Source organism: Cavia porcellus, unplaced genomic scaffold (assembly GCF_034190915.1).
Source record: "Cavia porcellus strain 051 isolate PalLab524CR breed Dunkin Hartley unplaced genomic scaffold, mCavPor4.1 scaffold_61, whole genome shotgun sequence".
Classification (NCBI taxonomy): Eukaryota; Metazoa; Chordata; class Mammalia; order Rodentia; family Caviidae; genus Cavia; species Cavia porcellus.
This window is the reverse complement of record NW_026947544.1, coordinates 2580173-2601931: the sequence shown is the minus strand read 5'-3', so window position 1 is coordinate 2601931 and position 21759 is coordinate 2580173. Positions and strand designations below refer to the sequence as shown.

The 21759-nt window shown below is 34.2% G+C and overlaps 1 protein-coding gene across 15 annotated transcripts in view; it reads right to left on the bottom strand.

The window, feature by feature from the left end:
• The window catches only part of LOC134475110 (histone demethylase UTY-like), a 322941-nt gene that overhangs the window by 95461 nt on the left and 205721 nt on the right, over positions 1-21759 (bottom strand). For all 15 annotated transcript variants that reach the window (XR_010046059.1, XR_010046060.1, XM_063244489.1 and 12 more), the window contains 4 exons: positions 16891-17648; positions 13445-13574; positions 11506-11611; positions 10473-10678 (listed from right to left, as the gene is read on the bottom strand). Coding sequence is in view for 13 of the 15 variants with exons in the window: in XM_063244489.1 (XP_063100559.1) it covers positions 10473-10678; positions 11506-11611; positions 13445-13574; positions 16891-17648 (1200 nt within the window). In the remaining 2 variants the exon portion in view is untranslated. The remainder of the gene's footprint in view (positions 1-10472; positions 10679-11505; positions 11612-13444; positions 13575-16890; positions 17649-21759) is intronic.

The following is a 21759-nucleotide window of genomic DNA, read 5'->3' as shown; positions in this document are numbered from 1 at the left end:
AAAACAGTAATTTTAAACATTTTCTGGAGATCAGTGATATTAAAAAATGACAAATAGAAAACTTTCAATTATTGTGAATATCAAACTATAAAACTTTTGAGTTTTAAAAAACAAGAATAGCCAGGGATAAAAGTAAGACTGTGAGTTTGATCCCTGGCACCAAAATCCATTTAACAATTAATGGACATTTGGGTTGTTTTCAAAATTTAACTATCACACAAGCACAGGTGTGCATATATTGCTGTGGTATGATGTTTTTAATTCTTCAAGAAAATGAACAGAAGAGAGATTTTGTTGAGTCTAATGGAACTTCTACTCCTACTTTCAAAGAATTTTCCCTTGCCCTCTTTGATAATTTCTTTATTCTATTTCTTTTTCTTGTTTATTTTTCTCTTTACTTTTTCTACTGAAAACTTTTATCCTTTGATTTTAAAGTTTTGTCATTAATTTTTTTCCTTTTTAAAAGTCCTCTACTTCTCATCTTTTCATGTTACTTTTATATAACTCTGTGTCACTGTTATTTGCATATCATATCATATATCCTATCCTCTCATATCATAAAATGTAAGATTTCAAATTTTCTTTTTTCCTTCCTGTTTCCAACCCCCTATATTTTTAAAAACATGATCACAAAGCCTTGTTACTTTTTAGATATTATTAATTTGCCCTATAAAATTACCACTAAAGTGTTTTCTAACACAGGTTGTTATAACCTAAGCCCCCCTAACTATTGAGCCTTGAAGCCTGTTCTGTATAAGCACCGCCTACTGCTTCTCCTCCCCTTTCCCCTTCACATCTAACTAGGTTAAGTTTTAACTTCCCAAAAGGCCATAAAACAAAAGCTGGAGGTAATAGCTCCTGACAACCCCTTGCCCTACCCAGTGGCCCTTCACAAATTGTGTTAATTGCATTATATTGTACTATTCTTCACAAAAAAGCTTCGTTTGTATTATAGCAATACCTGTAACTTGACCTTACTGTATATGTGTGTTTTCCTTTTCCCTCTGGGTAAAGGATTGATATGTTAATCAACGCTCTCCTGCGTAAAGAATTGTAAAATCTTACCTAATTGATATGTTAACCATTGTTGCCCTCTACAAATAACAGTTGTGGTGCTAAAGTGAGGTAACTAAGATTGTTAATTGCTGTTAAGACTTCTCTATTCTTTGCTAAGAAAAACAAGATTTCTTCTTATCTAAACTTGCTTGTATGCAGGGAGACTTGCTTGTTAGCACAACCCTTACTCTTGCTCTTCCCAAGATGTGTAATCACCATTTCTGTTTGCGCCACACCCCCATCCCCTTCCTTACACAGTGTGACCAGCAGCTGTTTGTGGATTTACAAGATAAAAGCCCTGACTTTTAGCTGTCAGGTGCGCAGTCTCCAAACTGGCTCCTGGAGGCTGTGTCACCAGGCCTGGCTTAAAATAAAACTTTGCTCTCCAAATTTTAATTTCTTACTTCCTTGGATTTTATACCGGGGTCCGAGTTATCAAAAGGTGAAGACATACTGCTCACATTTAGTGCATAAAAGCTGTGGGTCAATACCTCAGTTGTCTTCACCTGCAGACTAAACTGGATTTATTCCCTAAGATTAAAGGAAGAAGCTCTCTGCCTGCAGGGCACACCGCAGCTGCCCCACCTCGAGGAGGGAGCTGGGCCGAGCTGCAGGAACTTGCTAGGGCCTTGCTGACCACCTTCTCTCTGCCCACAGAGCACACCACTGCTGCCCCTGCTGGAGGAGGGAGCCCAGCCGAGCCATGGGAATCTGCTCTGCCCTTGCTGACCACCTACTCTGCCTGGAGGGCACACAGCAGCCCCACTGGGAGGAGGGAGCTGGCCCTGTTGCAGGAATCTGCTAGGGTGTTGCTGACCACCTACTCTCTCCCAAGGGCACACCACAGCTGCCCCATCTGGAGGAGGGAGCTGGGATGAGCTGCAGGAATGTGCTCTAGCCTTGCCTGTGAACTTTGTTAGGCCTGGAGAGCACCAGCACTACTGTCACATGGAGGAGGGAGCAGCCTTCCTTAGGAGGATTGAGGCCTACCTAGACCATAGGAGTGACCTTCTATCACCCTGGGAAGCTTTGCCACCCAAGGAAGTGGATGATTACACAACATACGATCCCCAGGAGTGAATGGGATCCTTGCTGTAGGTGGTTGGGGGCCTTCTGGGCTTGCAGCCACACGTGTTTGTTCTTAGTGGGATTTGGGTCTGCCTAGACCATTCCAGGAGGCCTTCTTTCAGTCTGGGGAGCTTTGTTGCGAGAGGGGAAACTGTGCAGCTTGACAAGGCTTTAGGCCTACCTGAGAGAGGCCTGGCAACATTCTTTTAATCCAGGGGCCTTGCTGCCCAAAGAGGGAGCTACATTACCAGAGGAGTACAGGAACCGGACAGGTAGGACACAATTTCCAGCATGCCCAGGGGAAGCTTTGAAACAACACTTGAAACACAGAAATATAGGAAAATAACAAAATGAAAGATCAAAATGCAATCTCAAATGTCCAGCCCAACCCAAGAAAGCCTAGGAGCCATGTACATAGAAGAAAATACAAGCCATGTGCCTGAAATACCTGAAATAATAGTACCAAAATAAAGAAGCAGCTCCAGGAAGCTTTAAAGCAATTCAAACTACAAATAACCTCCCCCATAAATGAAGAAATGCTAAAAGAAATGAAGGAGATACTGAACAAATCTAAAAAAGACACAGTTAAAAAATTGGAGTAGTTAAACAAAAAGATAGAATCCCTGGATGAACAATATAAGAAACAAACACAATACATAAAGCAGATGCAAAGAAATATACAGGAAATCAAAAATTCCATTGAAAGTTGTAAAAACCGCCTCAATGAAAGTGAAGACAGAATTTCAAACCTCGAAGACAAGATTGCAGCCAGTGAACAGGAAAGATCTTTTGAAAATAAAAAGAAATTAGGAAATAATAATTAAACAACTGAAAGATGATGCAAAGAAAAACAATGTAAGCTTGATAGGGATAAATGAAAAACAAGGGCACAACATAAAGGACGTCAACAGGATATTTAGAGAAGTAATAACTGAAAATTTCCGAAATATGAGATTGGAAACTTACATCAGAATCAGTGAAGCATACAGATTTTCAAATAACTATAAGCAAAATAAAACTATACCTACACATATAATAATCACCATCCCAGAAATCCAACAAAAGAAGAGAATATTAAAAGCTGTCAGAAAGAAAAGAAAATCACCAATCAAGGAAAACATATCAGAATCACAGCAGACTTCTCAGCCCAAACAATAAAGTCAAGAAGAGCATGGAGTGAAGTATTTCAGGTCCTGAAGGAAAATGATTTCCAACCTACATTGAAGTATGCTGCAAAACTGTCCTTCAAAAATCAATGGAGAAATAAGATACTTCCATGACAAAGAACAGCTGAAGAACTTCATGATCAACACGTCAACACTGCAAAGAAAACTAGAAGACTGTTTAGATACACTTAGAAAAAAACACTAACAAAGCAGACAAACAGAAAAGATAAAGATGCAACAGCAGAAAGATAACATGTCAACAACAAACCAACATATGACAGTTATAACCATTAATGTAAATGGTCTCAATGCTCCAATTAAAAGAAACAGACTGGCAGAATGGATCAAGAAACAAAATCCAACCATATGCTGTCTACAAGAAACTCAACTAACCCACAAAGATATTCACAGACTGAAAGTCAAAGGATGGAAAATAATACTTCATGCAACAGGAACCCCCCAAAAAAGCAGAGGTAGCCATTCTGTTAGCAGACACTGTGAATTTCAAAGCAATAATGATCAGAAGAGATAAAGAAGGTCACTACATACTATTTAGGGGAAAACTTCAAGAGGAAGAAATAACTATCTTAAATATATATGCACCAAATTCCAGAGTACCCAGTTATATAAAACAGGTATTAACAGAAATGTAAAATTAAATTAGCAGTAACACAATTCTAACAAGGGATCTTAACACACCATTGGTACCAAGGGACAGACCAAGCAGACAGAAAATGAGCAAAGAAATAACAGAACTGAATCACACCTGTGAACAAATGGACTTGATAGACATATTCAGATGTTCCATCCAACAACAACAGAATACATATTCTTCTCAGCACTACATGGGTCACTCTCTAAAATAGACCATATATTAACTCACAGAACATATTTAAATAAATGCAAAAGAATTGAAATTATTCCTTGCATGTTCTTGGATCCTGGCATTATGAAATTAGAAATTAATGATAAAAGATACTGCAAAAATCCCACAAACACATGGAAACTGAGAAACACACTCTTGAGTAATCAGTGGGTCAGAGGGGAAATCAACGAAGAAATTAAACAATACCTACAAGCAAATGAAAAAACAAATACAACTTACCAGAATCTGTGGGATGCAAGGAAAGCTGTCCTCAGAGGAAAATTTATTGCACTGAGTTCCCACATCAGGAAAACAGAATGAATACAAATAAATAACCTGATGTTACACCTCAAATATCTAGAAAAAGAAGAGCAAATCCAGCCCAAAGCCAAAAAAGGAGGGGAAATTATAAAAATCAGAGCACAAATCAATGCAATAGAGACCAAGAAAAGAATCAATGAATCAAAGAGTAAGTTCTTTGAAAGAATAAATAAAATTGACTAGCTGCTAGCCAACTTTATTTTAAAAAGGAAGGAAAATCTCAAATTCATGCAATATGAAATGAAAAATGCAAAATCACTATAAAAATACAGAAGATGATCAACACCTTTTTCGAAAGCCTCTACTGTCAAAAGTTTGATAACACAGAAGACATAGACAGATTCTTAGAAACATATGAAGCACCAAAGCTTGGTCAAGAGGATGTAAAATTGCTCAGTAACCCAATTTCTATTAATGACACTGAAAATGTAATTAAGTCCTTGCCTACAAGAGCCCAGGCTGAGATGAATTCACTGCAAAATTCTACAAGAAATACAAGGAAGACCTAATGCTGACATATGGCAAACTCTTCAATGAAATTGAAAGGGCAGCAATCCTTCCTAAGTCATTCCAGGAAGCAAATATTACTCTAGGACCAGAACCTGAAAAAAACCCAACTAAAAAAGAGAACAATCGACCTAATGAACACAAATGCAAAAATACTCAATAAACATTGGCAAATAGGATGTAGCAAATCAACAAGAAGTTATACACCAAAACCAAATGGGATTCATCCCAGGTATGCAGGGATGGTTCAACATATGTAAATCAATAAACGGAATCCACCATATCAATAAAGCCAAATGTAAGAATACATGATCATTTCGGGAGATGCAGAAAAAGCTTTTGATAAGGTCCACCATACATTTATGATAAGAACCTTACAGAAAATTGGAATAGGTGGTCTTTACCACAATATAATAAAGGCCATCTATGACAAACCAACAGCCAGTATCATACTAAATGGACAAAATTTGAAGGCCTTTACTTTAAAATCAAGTACAAGATAAGCATGTCCCTTATCACCGCTCCTATTTAATACTGTACTGGAAATACTAGCCAGAGCAATTAGACAAGAGTGAGAAATAAAAGGAGTAAAATAGGAAAAGAAGTTAAATTATTATTGTTTGCAGATGACATGATAATCTACATAGAAGACACCCTAAACTCTATTGAAAGACTCTGATATATAGTAAATTAATTCAGTAATGTAGCTGGATACAAAATCAATACTCAAAAATCAATAGCATTCCTATACACTAACAAGGAAATCACAGAGATAGAAATAAGAGAAGCCACGCTCCTCACTCTAGCAACCAAAAAAATGAAATACTTAGGAATTACTCTCATGAAAGAAGTGAAAGTCCTATACAGGGAAAATTATAATGGCCTTAAAAAAGAAATTGAAGATAATCTCAGAAAATGGAAAGACATTCCTTGTTCATGGATAGGAAGAATAAATAATGTGAAAATGGCCATTCTCCCAAAACAGTTATACAGATTCAATACAATCCCAATAAAAAAGTACCATCAACATTCCTCATAGATCTAGAGAAATCACTCCTAAAATTCATCTGGCAAGAAGAGACCTAGAATAGCACACAGTTCTAAGCAGCAAAGGCAGGAGGCATCACCAATCTCTGACTTGGGAAGTCATACTACAAAGCAACAGTAGTAAAATCAACATAGTACTGGAATCAAAACAAAGCTGAAGATCAATGCAATAGATTAGAAGATACAACCACAACTACAAACACATTCAACCACTTTATCTTTGATATAGGGGACAAACAGGTTCACTGGAAGACAAACAGGTTCACTGGAAGAACTCTTTAATAAATGGTGCTGGAAAAACTGGCTCTCTATATGTCAAAAACTAAAACTTGACCCATGGCTATAACCATGTACAAAATAAAATCTAAATGGATCAAAGATCTGAAAATTAAAACAGAAACAGTGAATCTATTGGAAGACAAACTGGGTAAAAACCTTGAAGATGTAGGAGTAGATAGAAAATTCCTGAACAGGAATCAAACCACAAGGGAAATACTTCCCAGAATCAATAACTGGGATCACCTCTTATTAAGAAGTTTCTGCATGTAAAAAGAAATCACAGTATAGTGAAAAGAAAACCCACACACTGGGAAAAAATCTTAGTGAACTGTCTCTCCGACTAAGAGCTTCTGTCTACAACATATAAAGAATTAAAAAAAAAAAAATCAGACTCCCAAAATTCAAAGTCCCAATCCAAAAATGGGTATCTGAGATGAATACACACGTCTCAGATGAAGAAATACAAATGGCAAACAAATACATGAGAAAATGTTCATCATTATTATTCATTAGAGAAATGCAAATTAAAACCACACTGAGATACCATCTCACTCCTCAAAGAATGGCCAGGATCAAGAAAACCATCAACACCAAATGCTGGAGAGGCTGTGGGCAAAAAGGAACTCTCTTGCACTGTTGGTGGGACTGTAGACTGGTGCAAGCTTTGTGGAGGTCAGTCTGAAGATTTCTCAAAAAGCTGGGATTGGAAGTCCCATTTGTTCCAGGTATCCCACTTCTAGGCACATTCCCAAAACTGAAAGCATCATACCACAGTGATAAGTGTGCACCCATGTTTATAGCAGCACAATTTGTAATAGCCAGATCTTGGAAACAACGTAAATGTCCATCAGCTGACAAATGGATAAAAAAGTTGTGGTATTTTTATACAATCGTGTACTACTCGGCTACAAAGAACGATCACATTGAGATGTTTATAAACGGGCTCAGCTTGAGACCATACTCACAAGTGAAATAAATCAAACTCACATGTATGAATACCGAATAGTTCCCGTATTGTCAGAAATGATATGAATAGAGCCGGGCATGGTGGCTCACATCTGTAATCCCAGCACTCGGGAGGCTGAGGTGGGAGGATCGTTGCGAGTTCAAGACCAGCCTGGGCTACAAAGTGAGCTCAAGTCCAGCCTGAACTGCATAACAAGACTCCGTCTCAAAAAGAAATGATATGAATACATAAATGTATGTGGTAATCATGATTCCTCAATATATTGCTTTGAAGTCTTATAATGTTTTCACTCATTAATTGGAATGGTTCTGTTCTGGGTTGTTTGATTTTATTGTCTGTGATGGTATGAACCATCACATGTTTTGAAGAAAACGAGACATCATAACAGCTGGTGCTGATTTAATATCATCTTGTTTTAAAGTCCCATCAAGCTGTTGTTCTTCTGTCTCCATTGTTTTGTCATGTTGTATCTTATTGGATTTTATTATATGTGATAGTATAAAAAAATTTTATAGGCAAAGAGATAATATAGAAACCATTGTTTGTTTTCCATTAGCTGGTTCTAAATACCCTGTAATACTTTCATTCTCTTTAATGGTTTCACACTGTCTTAATATATCTGATGCTACAGTATACGAAGTTCTACTGAAATATTTCAAGGAAAGAGAGTCTATGTACTACCACTATGTCAGGTTATCTTGTGGTGAAACACTATGTTGCTTAAATTGTTCTGTTCTGACCTGTGTTGTTATGTTTTTATATCCTCTTTTATCTCAATCTCCCCTTTTCTTTTGTTCTTCCTTCCTTTTTATTTTTCTTTCTTTCTTTTCATTATTTTTTTAATTAAAGGAAAAATTTAAAAATTGCAGGATATGTCACAGTAACTCTTTGATTTCCTATTAACTTGATTTGAACCCCTGTATTGCTCTCACCATATTGTTTTGACTAATTTTATTCTATTCTGTTCTGTTTGATAGTATCAAGTTTGAGGATATAGGCAACTTACTTTGAACACACTAAGATTCACTATAATGCCAATTCTGGTTTTGACTACTATCTTCTTTTGAAGTCCTGTAATTTCTCCAGTGTTTCAGTTTTATGGGTTTTGTTCTGTACTGTTTTGTTCAATTTTATTATATCTGATGATATAGACAATTCTTTTTAAGATAGCAAGAGGCATTATGGTAACCATTGTTGATCACTTTGTATTCTGTTTTTACATGTACTATGTCCATCATTTGTTTTGACTGACTCCATTTTGTTTTGTCACATTTGGTTTTATTCTCTTCAAAAAAAGTAATAAGAACTGTGGGAGTAATAAAACCCCGAATGTGTAATTGTTATTGTAAAAAAGAGAGGAAAAGAAAGTGCTCTAAAGGATATAACTGCATGTATATTTAAGTGTGTAACACAGACAACCATATTATTAAGTTTTTGTTGGATCATTGAACAAAATTGTTTGCAGTCTCACTGTTTGAATGTCCACTTTGTATGCTTTAATTTTGTAAGATGAACAACTATTTCTAAAATGACAATATATAATCTATTAACTAAAAACTGTTGGAAAAAGGCAACAAATCACATACAAAGGTAAAATCATCAAAATTATTGCAGGTTTTTTAAAGTTGCCAGTTACTCATCTGCAGCATGTAGAGAATTTTAAAAACTTGACTCTAAATTTAAAGGCCACTCAAAAAATAGACATCTGAAATGAATCCACATTTCTCAGATTGAGAAGTACAAATGAAAAAAAACTATGAAAACATTGTTCAGCCTTTCTGGTCATTCAAGAAAGGCAAATTAATATAGCTGAGATTCCATTTCACTGCTGAAAGGATGTCTATATTGAAGAAATCAAGTAACAACAAACACTGAAGTGACTGAGAGAACAAGAAACCCTTCTTCATTTTTGCTGGGAAAATAAACTGGTGTAATATGGAGTTTACCCAAAAACTAAACACTGAAATTATATTTGATCCAGCTATTCCTTGACTGGGTATCTTCTCAGCAAAGTTAAAGATACTACACTATATTAATACCCATGACAGGTGATGTTCTATTACATTCATTTCCATGTTTATAATAACACATTTCCTAATAGCTTAATCTTGGAGACATTAAACGTGCATCAACAGATGACTAAAAAAAATATGGTATCTCACCTCCTTTTTCATGCCTGTATCTTATAATCTGTACAACTACTTTGAAGGTAACAATATGTACTATATTAATTAGTGGTAATCTTCTATTATTTTGTTTTAAAGTTAAGTATCATCATTTATTTAAAGTATAAAAGTAATCCCCTAGATAATGACACCATTAAAAAATTTTTAAAATGAGGTATTGTCATTTTAAAAAGGGTCTGTCAAAAATAAGGAAAAATCTGAGTCATTTGTATGAAAACAGATAAACCTAGAGGCCATAATGTTAAATAAATAAGGTACACAAGCTTAACATCACATGATTTCTCTTGCAAGAGAACTCCATTATTTTATAACTGCAGTGCCAAATAAAAACAGACAATACAAAATAGCAAGAGGGATCTTCAACATATAGAAAGTAACCTATAAGATAAATGGAGGAGAGAAAGACGCAGACAATAAGATTTTTAAAAAGTAGGTATGTGGGGGCTAGAGATTTAGCTCAGTAGCACAGTGCCGGCCTGGTGTAAGGTCCTGAGTTCAACTCCCAGAACCTCCTCCAAATAAACAAACAAATAAATAAATAATAGACAGGTGCGATTGTAAAATCTTGTATATATACATGAAGTTCTTATGAGTAATGCAATCAGCATGTACTACACACACACAATGCAGTTAAAGCTCTGAAGTACAAGGAAAGGAGGGATGGAGAAGAAGAAAGGATGAGAGGGAAGAGGAAAGGGTCTGAAAAGAAACAAACTCAGAAAATCATATGCATGTATCACATCATCACAATAAATGTAATCATTCACTATAGACATATAATAATTTTTTTAAAAAAATTAAAACTTCCCAAAAATAAAGGGATAATTTTATTTCTCTATGAACAATGTATTTTGTTTTGTATCAGCCTGGTTAAATGTTTAAAAGTTTAATAATATGTAAATCACAAGTACTTATAAACCATGTAAGTATATAACAGATAGATAGTTATAAAAGTAGTAAGTTCTGTTAAACTAGGAAGGAATGGAAAGAAGAAAAACATACAAACTTACTCTCAGTGATTCCTGGAAGGAAGAGGCCTGGTACTGGGCATATTTAGCAATTGTGGTATGAGATCTATTACTTTCATAACGCCAGATTTTCTTTGTTCCAGTGGGATCCCAATTTTCATCAGCTGGTTGCAACAACTGTGTCCTTACTTCTACCATATGTTCATTGTTAGCTTCTACCAATGTTTTGGTAGAGAAAAGTCCAAGATCTTCATAAATAAATAAGTTTCATTAATGAATAAAATTGAATGCAATATAATAAAAATTTCAAATTATTTTATACACATATTTATGGCATTCCAGATTCCCTTACTCAAATCAAACTTGCACTGCAGTCCTTGAATTTAATCACCATCATATGTAACATATGTACATATGTAACAAGTGGAACTATGGGTGAGGTTTATAAGCTGTATCAAATATTTTATGTATTTCATATTTGAAACTTTTTATGATTTAACCTATATCCTTCAAGATCTATAACATTTTAAGTTAATATAAAATTTTACCATAGAAGTTGCCAGTAACCAAATATCATTTATATGTGTTTAAAGAAAAGAATTTCTATTTTGAAATAGACAAAAATTTCAAAATATTGGTAAGAGGGCAAAATAGAGATAAAGGTAAAGGTAGGCAACTGTAAAGACAGGAAATACAGATAAAGACACAGCTTAGAGATAAACAGGAAACGATAAAGACAGATAGGCAAGAGAGAGAAAAAGTAACACTAAGGTAAAGTTTAAAAAGACTGAGACTAAATTGAGTTTCTAAAGTTGTCCTAGGGTTAAAAAATCACAAAAGAATGAAAGAGAGATGACAGGAAGCAGGAAGACAGGCCCCTCTTAAGTGGGATGGGAGCCAGAGTTGGGGTGGGTAGGCGTTGCTTTGGAAGTAAATGAAAAAAGGAAGTCAAGATGTGCTATGTACATATACCAGTTCCACAAAAAGAACATAAAAATTATATACTTCAAACATGTACCAATAAAATGTTTTTAAGATTAAAATAAAAAAGTTCAGCCTTTTTTTTTTAACTTACCTAACTTAAGTGCTCCAGCAAGACCACGTATTACTGTAACAGGGTTTTTTGGATTTATACAAAATTGATGTAATGGAGGAAAGAAAGCATCACGTTTATTTTCCAGCTGTAAAGTTAAAATGTTTTTTTAGGTCTCAGAAAAACGATTAAACATTTAAGCAATTTGAATCATTTTCTCATCAATCAGGCATTTAAAAGTTATCATGAATAATTTTAAAACTGAATGGCTACCTATGATGGCACTTTATTCTTAGGACGTTCAACTTAAAAATCATTAAAATTCTATATAAATTTCTCTTTTAAAAATACATTTGTATGTGATACATTTTTAAAATACCACTTATCTCACACAAATGTTCATATAAAATATTTTTAAAACAACTTAGTTATTCAGGTATTTCTTAAATGTAGTATTTAAGAGTACTTCCATTATTTCTTCAGTAAAAGGTGAAATGTATAATAAATAAATTTTAGGGGTTTTTAAAATTTTTTTTAATCCTTTTTGAGACAGGGTCTCACTGTGCCATTCAGGCTGGCTCACTTTGCAGAGCAGCTTGGTCTCAAACTTGCAACAGTGCTCCTGCCTCAGCCTCCGAAGTGCTGGGATTACAGGAGTGTGCCACCCAACTTAACTTAAATGTTTTTTTTTTTTTTTTTTTTGTCTTTTTCCTTTTTATCGGTACCGGGGATTGAACCCACAACTGCCTCCTTGCAAGGCAGGTGCTTATGCTGCTGAGCTAAATGACCAGCCCCTAACTTAAATTTTAAAATCAGCCTTTTCAAAACTAGTATGAAAATTAAAAAAGGATTAATTAGGACCAATCATATTTCTTGTATTTATTCCTTCAGAGTTTTTCCTTAATTCTTTCTGAGTTTTTATTTGCAACTCAGTATCAACCTTCTTTTGTTGTTTTGTTTTGTCTTATTGTGCTATGTTGTATTTTTTGATTTCTTCAGATTGAGCTTTGTTACTGGGCCTCAAACTCCAGTTCCCATACCTGAACAGTGTATACTACCATGCCCAATTCCAAACCTCCACAAGAAGTGAATGCAAACAAAATTTAATTGTGTAAGCTGTTAAAAGAAAATCTGGGAAAAATGAGAAAGCTGATTCTCCAAAATTCTCTCATATATAGAAGTTCATTCTAAGTATCAAATCTTTATTACTTAGATTTTGTTCACTTATGCATTCAAAGGAAAACAAAAACAAAACATAGTATAAATTCTTCAGGAGAAATATAAATATCATCTTATTTATCTCATATCAACTTTCTGTATCAAAGGGCTATACTTCTGAATTGCAAACATGTATTTAATTTCACATGAAAATTTTAAAAGGCATTAATGTTAAATAATTTAATAAAAAATACTCATCACTTCGTTATCTTTCTGGAAGTAGAAAAAATCTTTTACTACAAAATCATAAATTAAATGAATTTTCTAGGTTCACACAAATAGGAAGTCAGACAATATACCCTTGACTATATATATATATACCAAAAGCTCACACTGCAAGAAATATCTCTAGCATAAGTATCAATAAATATTTGGCAAAGATTTAAAAATTTTTGTTCATGAAATACTTCTTAAAACACCAATGGCCAATGAACTTTTCTGCCAGAAAATATTTTTCATTTTATTGACTACATTTTTCGCTTCATGATTAGTTAACTCTAAATATAATCCCAAAGAAAATATCTGACTGAGTAAGTCTGTGTTTCAATTAAATATTACAAGAAAAATGTCATAGGGCAACATTCAAAGAGTACCATTCATTTATCATCCTTTGGAATTTATGTATTTCTGAAATTTTCAGCCAGTGATTATTGTTCATTTCTGAAATGACATCTGTATTAACATAAACACATATCAACAATCTAAACACAGATAAGTTGGTTCAAACATTTGATTTACTTCTTTCTAACCAACTGAGACTCACATAAATACTTGGTGTAGGTGGATTCAACTTCTCCTTTGGCAATGGAGGATATGGTGAAGCTGGAGGTCGTGGAGGTGGACATTTATCCAACAGAATGTGATTATTAGACAAAACATTTTGACCTTGATTCCTTTTTAAACACAGAAAAAGACGCATAAAAGAAATCAATTATATATTTTCAAAACAGTAGGGGCTGGAGATTTAGCTCAGCGGCATAAGCGCCTGCCTTGCAAGCAGGCAGTCATGAGTTCAATCCCCAGTACCGGAAAAAAAAAAAGGAAAAAGACAAAAAACAAACAAACAAACAAACAAAAAAAAAAAACCAGTAAAACAAACCTAAAAATTAGGGATGGTATGTTAGCAATGTACCAACAGATAATCACTTTAAATTACTCAGATAAGCTCCAGTTAGAGAGAGAGAAACAGGGGGTGGGGGGAGAATAGCTAATATTTCAGGAGGTATTTCCATTTTTTTCTCATTTAACTAACAAAACATACTTTAGAGAGGACACAAACTACAAAATTCCTGTTACTCTTTAGAAGCACATAATTTCTTTCCTAACTCAAGAAAAAAACCTCAGTTCTAATTTTCTATCATATTCTGCTCTTGGATTTTCTTAAATGTTAAAATACTTGGTAAAATAAAAGTTTAAAAATAAATAGTAATGATCTCCTTTGGTCTAAACATCATAGCATTCCAAAATATTTTTGCAAAAGTTTCTAAATGCAGAATGTTCAACACTTTTATAATATCACAACTGCTTTTATATATAATTACCTAGCTAATAATCAGCAAGATTCCAAAATTGACAACTTATAAAGTGATAGTCCTCACTATTCACCTTTTCTGCACATAATTATCATCTGAACTCGTGGATATTTTTTATCTTTAGTAAAAAGCATATTTGCTAAATTATACATTTGCTTATTGAACAAAAATTACTCACTTGAAGACCTATTATGCTAACATCATTACAAATTTCTGTTGCAGTAACAATACTGGAATGTTTCATGTATGCTATGCCTGCCTCAAACTCAACAGAGTCGTCCTGCCTCATTCTAAACATGGTAGGGGTTGGAATGTAACACCACACTCAGCATAAATGTTCCTAAATTCTTAGCATTTTAAAAACGTCTGGGGGCTGTGGGTTTAGCTCAGCGGCATAAGCGCCTGCTTCGTAAAGCAGGCAGTTGTGAGTTCGATCCGCGGTACTGAAAAAAGGAAAAAGACAAAAAAAAAAAAAAAAAAAAACTTCTGAAAACCTCTCAAATTATTCAAATTGTCAAATATAAATATCAAAATTCAAAAACAAGTGATTAAAATCTCAAAGCAAAAATTTCTTGGGAGTAAGAAAATAATAGGAAATAACTATTTCCAAAAAGTATCAATAATCACATTTGTTACATAGTAATTTTATTTTGTCTTTTTTTTTTTTTTCTTTTTTTCTTTTTTATTGGTACCAGGGATCGAACTCATGACTGTCTGTTTGCCAGGCAGGTGCTTAAGCCACTAAGCTAAATCCCCAGCCCCCATAGTAATTTTTTTTAACTTTGCAGAAAACTACATATCAAAGCACAAATTAACAGTTCTTTTGGTTTACTTTAATAAGCAAAATTCTTAGGCCTTTTGTTTGGATTAATAGGAGCCTAGGCTTAGACTGCACTATATGCGTTGGTTAGAGAAGTAATATATTGTAGTCACAAGTCATCATTAACTACAAGAAATTGTGATGAATTTTAAATTTATGTATTTTGTATGAAATCCCTTAGTTCCCTAATTGAAAGAGTATAGATCTACTAAACTACACCATATATTTACCTAAAATACTATAAACTAGTATGTATGTTTGAATACAATGAGCCACCAAGACACACATACATTACGAACGACATATAATACCTCTTTAGCCTTTAAATTTAAATATAGAAATTGATCCTAATTTACAAATCCCACACAATATTAAGGAATAGAAAATATCTTGCTGATGATCTGACTGAAATACCTTCATTATGACAGTGTAGTAAGATTATCATAATCTCTACATAGTAAAGGTTTGCTATCAGTGTTGAATTATAATCAGCTATTTTTATATTTTAAACAGAATAAGATTCAGTTTCATTATAAAGCTTGTTTCAAACCTAACATATAATCATACATGACCAATAATAAATCAAACATATGATGATGGTCCCACGAGAGTATAAACAGCAGAGTGAAGTCATGTCTATGTTAAGAGTGTACTTATCAACTCTATGATGTTTGCATAACAGTAATCACCTAAAAATGCATGACTATAATAAATATTTAAAACATCGTAAAATATGGGTTAAGATTTTAAATGTAGCAAAAAAGTCCCTTATGTTAAATTATTTTGCTGTTTATCTCATATAGTATCAGCAACTCAGAGAAGGAAATAGGGATTGGCAGCAGAACTCTGTAATTTCTACAGTTGTACAATAGAAATTTTAAAATGAATTTACTCTCACAGGACAGTAAAGTAATACAAAAACAAAGACAGCTATATCTCAAAAGAAAAAGAAAATGATGAGGCATGCACGAGGCATAACTGGCCAAATATTAAAATTATAATTTTTTTTATTGGTACCGGGGATCGAACGCATGACCATGGGCTTGCAAAGCAGGCACTTATGCCGCTGAGCTAAATTCCCCAGCCCTCTAAAATTGTAATTTTAAATCTCAAACACAATGTAGTAATCATTCCCCAAATGAAGTTAAACAATAGGCACATGAGAATAACTGATTAGTAATCTTTAGCTATCCAGAGGGTGAAGCAGAACAGAGGTGAGGATAGACTCTTTAGGTTTTAAATTAAAACAAAATTCTTAAATGGATGAATGAATGAGAAGAGAGGAAGAGAAAGAGAGAAGAAGAAGGGAAGGAAGGAAGGGAGAGAGAGGGGAGGGAAGGGCAGAGGAGAGAAGGCAAGGGAAGGCAAGGCTGTTTCTGCCACCATGACTGGTAGTCCATCACATCTTTTCATTCTCCCTGCATGTCCTGGTTCTCCTGCTTGTTTTATAACCTTGATTTTTTTATCAAATAGATTGTAAAACTAATAAAAATGAATACTATGCAAAAATTTCATCTCAAAGCTGTTTATAAAAGATGTATTTCTCAAGGCAGGGATTTATCTCAGCAGCATAAGCACCTACCTGCCTGGCAAGCATGAGGTCATGAGTTCAATCCCTAGTACCAAAAAACATAAAAGATATACTTTTCATATTTCATTAATTATTATAACCACAACTTTCAAACCTAATAAAACTCCTTTTGAAACTGTTATGTTAGAAATGTAAGCACAAGGTATTTTGCTATACTTTAAAAGAAAAAAACTGTATTCCATTTTTAAAGAAAATCGTATTTTCAGCCTCCTGATCAGGTTAATATGCAACAGTTTTCACTTATCAACAAACTTTTGCATAATTACCTGCATGCCTTCAAAGCTTCTGTTGAATTGGAATATATAGATACAGACATTGATGGTATGATCTGAGGACTAGCCTTGTGGCTAAATACAGGCAAGTCAACTTTTGTAGAGCTCTGTAAGTTCTCCGGTTCTTCTCCATTAATTGTGTGTAATGCACTCTGAGTACTTTTAAGGCTGCTAACACCGTGTCTTCTTGCCTGCTCAGTGGAATCTGGAGAAGGTGTTGCTGTGGAAATGGCTGAAGAGAGTAAATTATCAGACTTTGCATGAATAGTTGGACAAATATTATTGACTTTTTCACTAGTTGCAATACCCATATTGTCATTGGCTTCTCCCATCAACAAAGTAGAGAGCTGAGGATTGTCTGCAATTATTAAATTTGGTGACACAGATCCTGTATGGTTATGACTAGAAATAGTAACCGCTGTGACTTGATGGACATAATTAGGAAGTCCTCTGATACCAGCACAGCTATTGGATGTGTCTCCAGCATGCCTGCTTGTTTCAGAACCCAAGTATCTATTTCCTGAAGACTTTCTCTCTTTGGTAAAGGTAATATCTTCTTGTCCACCTGAGGTAGCAAGATGAGAAGAGAGGTGACTGCAAGCATGGCTCTGTGGTGCTGAATTTCTAGGCAGCTTGTGAAGTCCATTCTGATTCTGAACAGCTGCTCGGAGATATTGGGTAGAGCCATTAGGAAACAGAGGTTGTTCATCATTAGGTCCTGCCAAATATGAACTTTGATCTTTATGAAGCCCCTAAATTTGTTTTGAAAAGAAACAAAGAGTATTGGTTAAGAAGTTAAAGCAACTCAAGACTGCATACATAGAACACTGAGAATTAAAATGTTAAATTACAGCAAAATCATCAAAAATAAACAACTAAATATAAAACTTAAGCCAAATCCTCAGGTTGTGAAAGTTCCAATAATTACAAAAGCATAGTATTTCTGAATAAATAATCTGTCCTAGATGATTAATTTGATGGCTACATTTATTAGAACGCTAAAAAAAAATGTCTTGCAGAATGTTCCAAAACTTTTAACTGTTCAATTATGATTATTAAACATTTTCACGTGAAGAAAAATATACCCTCTGTTTAAATGGGAAATACACATACCAGAATTAACAAATAAAGTCATAAATACATAAGCAATTCATTTATAGTAACTGTAATAAACAAAGTATCTTAAATTTTTAAATTCTAGTAAACCTGTAACATACTATCAATAAACCTCAAGAGCAAAAATACTAAATTTCTAAGGACATTTTTTAAAAAGCTATTTAAATTTTCTACCTTCCTTTTGTCTTCATGGAAAGTGAAATTTGTCAATAACACTCTCAAAAACAACAAACATAATGCTCAGAAATTAAATAAAGCTCAGAAATTAAATACCTAAGTGACTTTTAATTCTCTGAAAATCTATTGGTAGTATTCAAATTACCTTCTAATATTTTAAAGTCTGTGAACTGCAAGGCAATGTTTCTGAAAAAAATAGGAATAATCTTTAAAACTAGCTTTTTTTAAAATGATACAAATAAATCTGGTTTAGTGGTTGAACCTATAATACTAGCTATTCAGGAAGTGTGGAGGTAGAAAGATTGTTAATTTCAAATCAGCCTGGGCAATCTAGCAAAACTGTGGTTGAAAGTACCACAGTTTCTAAATAGAATTTTTTAAGCAATATGTAGCTCAGCACTTTTGGATTCAGTCCCCAGTATTTTCCACAGAAGAGTAAAAGAAGAGAAAAGGGAACCCTTAATAAAGAGAATCAGAATGCAAATTTGTGCTAAATGCTTAGGAAAAGACCAACCTTTCTCGTGATTTAGATACATTCTTTTTAGATAGATGTCATTTCGAAAAGGATGTAGCATGGAAACAAAAAGTTTACTCATAATCATCAAATTCACTCACAAATGATCAGAAATAAGTGAATAATTAGAGTTGACTAATTAATTATGATAGCATATTAAAGATTTTTGAGGTATTAATTCTTTCAGTGTAAGCCCATGGTGCAGTAAATTCAAATGAAGACTTGAAAATGGACTGCAATGTTGATTATATTCCTCAACCAAAAATAAAGGTCAACAATCATGTTACAAAAATTTCTAGTCTCTGGACTAAAATTGGCTTCAATAATTAGCTAACCATTAAATTATTATGCACAAAAGAACCCAGGTAAAAATTAAAACAATAAAACCAACAAAAAGAGACACATGCATCAGAGAAATCAGAAGTAATGAAAATGTGTTTTTTTAAAAAGTAGCTCAGAGAAAACAAAACAGAAAAGAGTAGCAATAAACTATATAAAATAAACAATTCCCAATCAAAATTGGAAAATTTGAAAATATAACCAAATGTTACGAGAAACAGTCCCAAAATTATGAAAAACATTAATACACATCTAAGAAATTTATTAAAACTTTTAAAAATACATTTTTTGAGAAAGGGTTCAGACTGCATGTCTCAAATTCTCAGCAATCCTCTTGCCTCAGGTTCTCAAATGCTGGGTGGGTTTACAGGCATGTAACACCACATCTAGCAGATATACTCATGAAACTTAAATAAAATAATCACAAAACTAATAAATAAAATTGCTAAATGTCAAACATACAAAGACAACCCAAAAGGAAGAAAGTACTTATCACAATTTTTGTAAGTGACTTACAGAGAATGCTTAGTAGTAAATTACCAGGACTGACACAGTCAAAAAGCCAAATAGGGAATCAAATGAGTACACTTAAGAAGCAAATGAAATAAAGAGCCCCCTCAAAAAAACATCTACTGCTGTAGTACAGCAACAATAAAATACTAACAGAAATCACACACAACAGGGGCTGGAGATTTAGCTCAGCGGCATAAGCACCTGCCTTGCAAGCAGGCGATTCTGAGTTCAATCCCTGATACCAATAAAAATGAAAGAGACAAAAAAAAAAGAAATCACACACAACAAATCATGTCACAAAAAGGGATTGTTGTGGGCAGCTGAGTTAGTTAGAAATATTATAAGCAGTGAGAGAGGGATAGGTCCTCAAAGGAGTCAGTGTATAAGCTCAGATACCCTGCCATAGCAGGGAGAACCAGACACCTGCGGTTGGCTAGTCCTCAAAAGACAAAAGATCAAACAAATACACCTATATCCTGAGACTGATATTCTAAATAGTTCCCTATCACCCTGAGGAAGTCAGGAGTCAGGATCCCAATCCCATATGGGAAGAGTCACTGCTCATTAAGAATGCCCACTTTCTAGGTGACTGGCTTCCCATTTGTCCCTAATGTAATCAATTTTAACTTAATCTATGAATCTTATTGGCTAATACAGTTATGGCCCACCTTATGCTAACCTTCTTTCTGAGTTCCCAGTCTTCCCCCACTATGAACCCGGCTAGCCCCATGATTTTGCTCTATAAAAGTCCCTAGGCAGGGGACAGTCCTTGACAATCTACTCAGGACCCCTACTGTCTCTCTTCAGACAAAAGCTGTCTTTCATTTATAAATATATTCTACTCTTAACTTCCATTGTTCCTAAAGTTCATTCTTCAATTTTAGACAACACAAACTCGTGGACACAGTGATAGAATTTTCAGTCCAGATAAAAAGATAAGAAATATAAAATAAAACTGGCCTTTAAGAATGTGGAGAAAGACTCCATGACCTCTAGGATCTGGCTTTCTCTCTGTCTGACATGTGGTGTGGGGGCAGACATGTAGCTTAGGTTTGGGGTGGTGCCTAAGGGGCATTACTGATGCACAGGTAGCCCATTGGAATTCATTTCATGCCACAGGTAAATTGCCTAGGGGCAAGGAAGGTGACCTCAAGCTACAGTCCCTTGGTTTGGCCTCCCACCACTGAAGCTTCCCATCCAGGGAATAAACCTTTCACATAGTAGGTCAGGAATTTCATTCCCCTATATCAAGATGAATATCCCTTGAAATAATTAAAGTATTGTCATTTATTTATTTTTAAAACAAGAATATAGTAATTGTAACACCATACTGTGTACTTGTAACTTAAAATGAAGTAATACATATAGTAATAACCATAGAGAGAAACTAAAACTCAATTTTTAATTTTATAGATTTTTAACACAAAATTTGAAACCGTTACATACGAAAGATTTGTTTCACAATAGATTGTTTCACAAATCACAGGTTAGTAGAAAAAACAAGAAAAGAACAACAATGTTGCCAAGACAAGTAATTATAAGAGACCAATGAGTAAAGCATCAGGGGCAAAACCAAAACACTCACATTACATAAAAACAATATCAGCATTGGGGAATGTAATCTTCCCCACAAATGGGAGAGATCTTCAAACTGGACAAAAACACAAAGATCTAATTACAGTCATACATTCTCTAACAATGAAAATATATTAAACAAATGGGGTCCTTATGTTTTCTTGTGTATGGTAGATGTTTTTATATAGGCTGATTATAATTTCAGTAGACGTCATTTCATGCTAGCTGCTGTACACTAGCAATAAGAGTTTCGTTAAGTTTGTGTTATGCCCAAATTATATGACCAAACTACCTGTAATACCCTTACTATTCTGTATGCAAGCTTTATTTTTTGGGAGACCTAATTGATACGTTAATCAACGTTCCCCTCTGTAAAGAATTGTAAGTCCTTGGGAACCTAACCTAATTGATATGTTATCTATTGCTGCCCTCTACAAACAACAGATGTTGTGCTAAAATAAGTCAACAAAGAGTTGTTAATTACTGCTAGACTTCTCTGTCCTCTGCTAAGGAAAACATAGGTCTTCCTCATTCCTTAGCAGATTTCCTGATCCATGCCCACATTGGAAAATGTACTTTCTACAAAAAGTCAGGAAAGTTTTCAGGGAGACACACAGCTTTTGCAAACT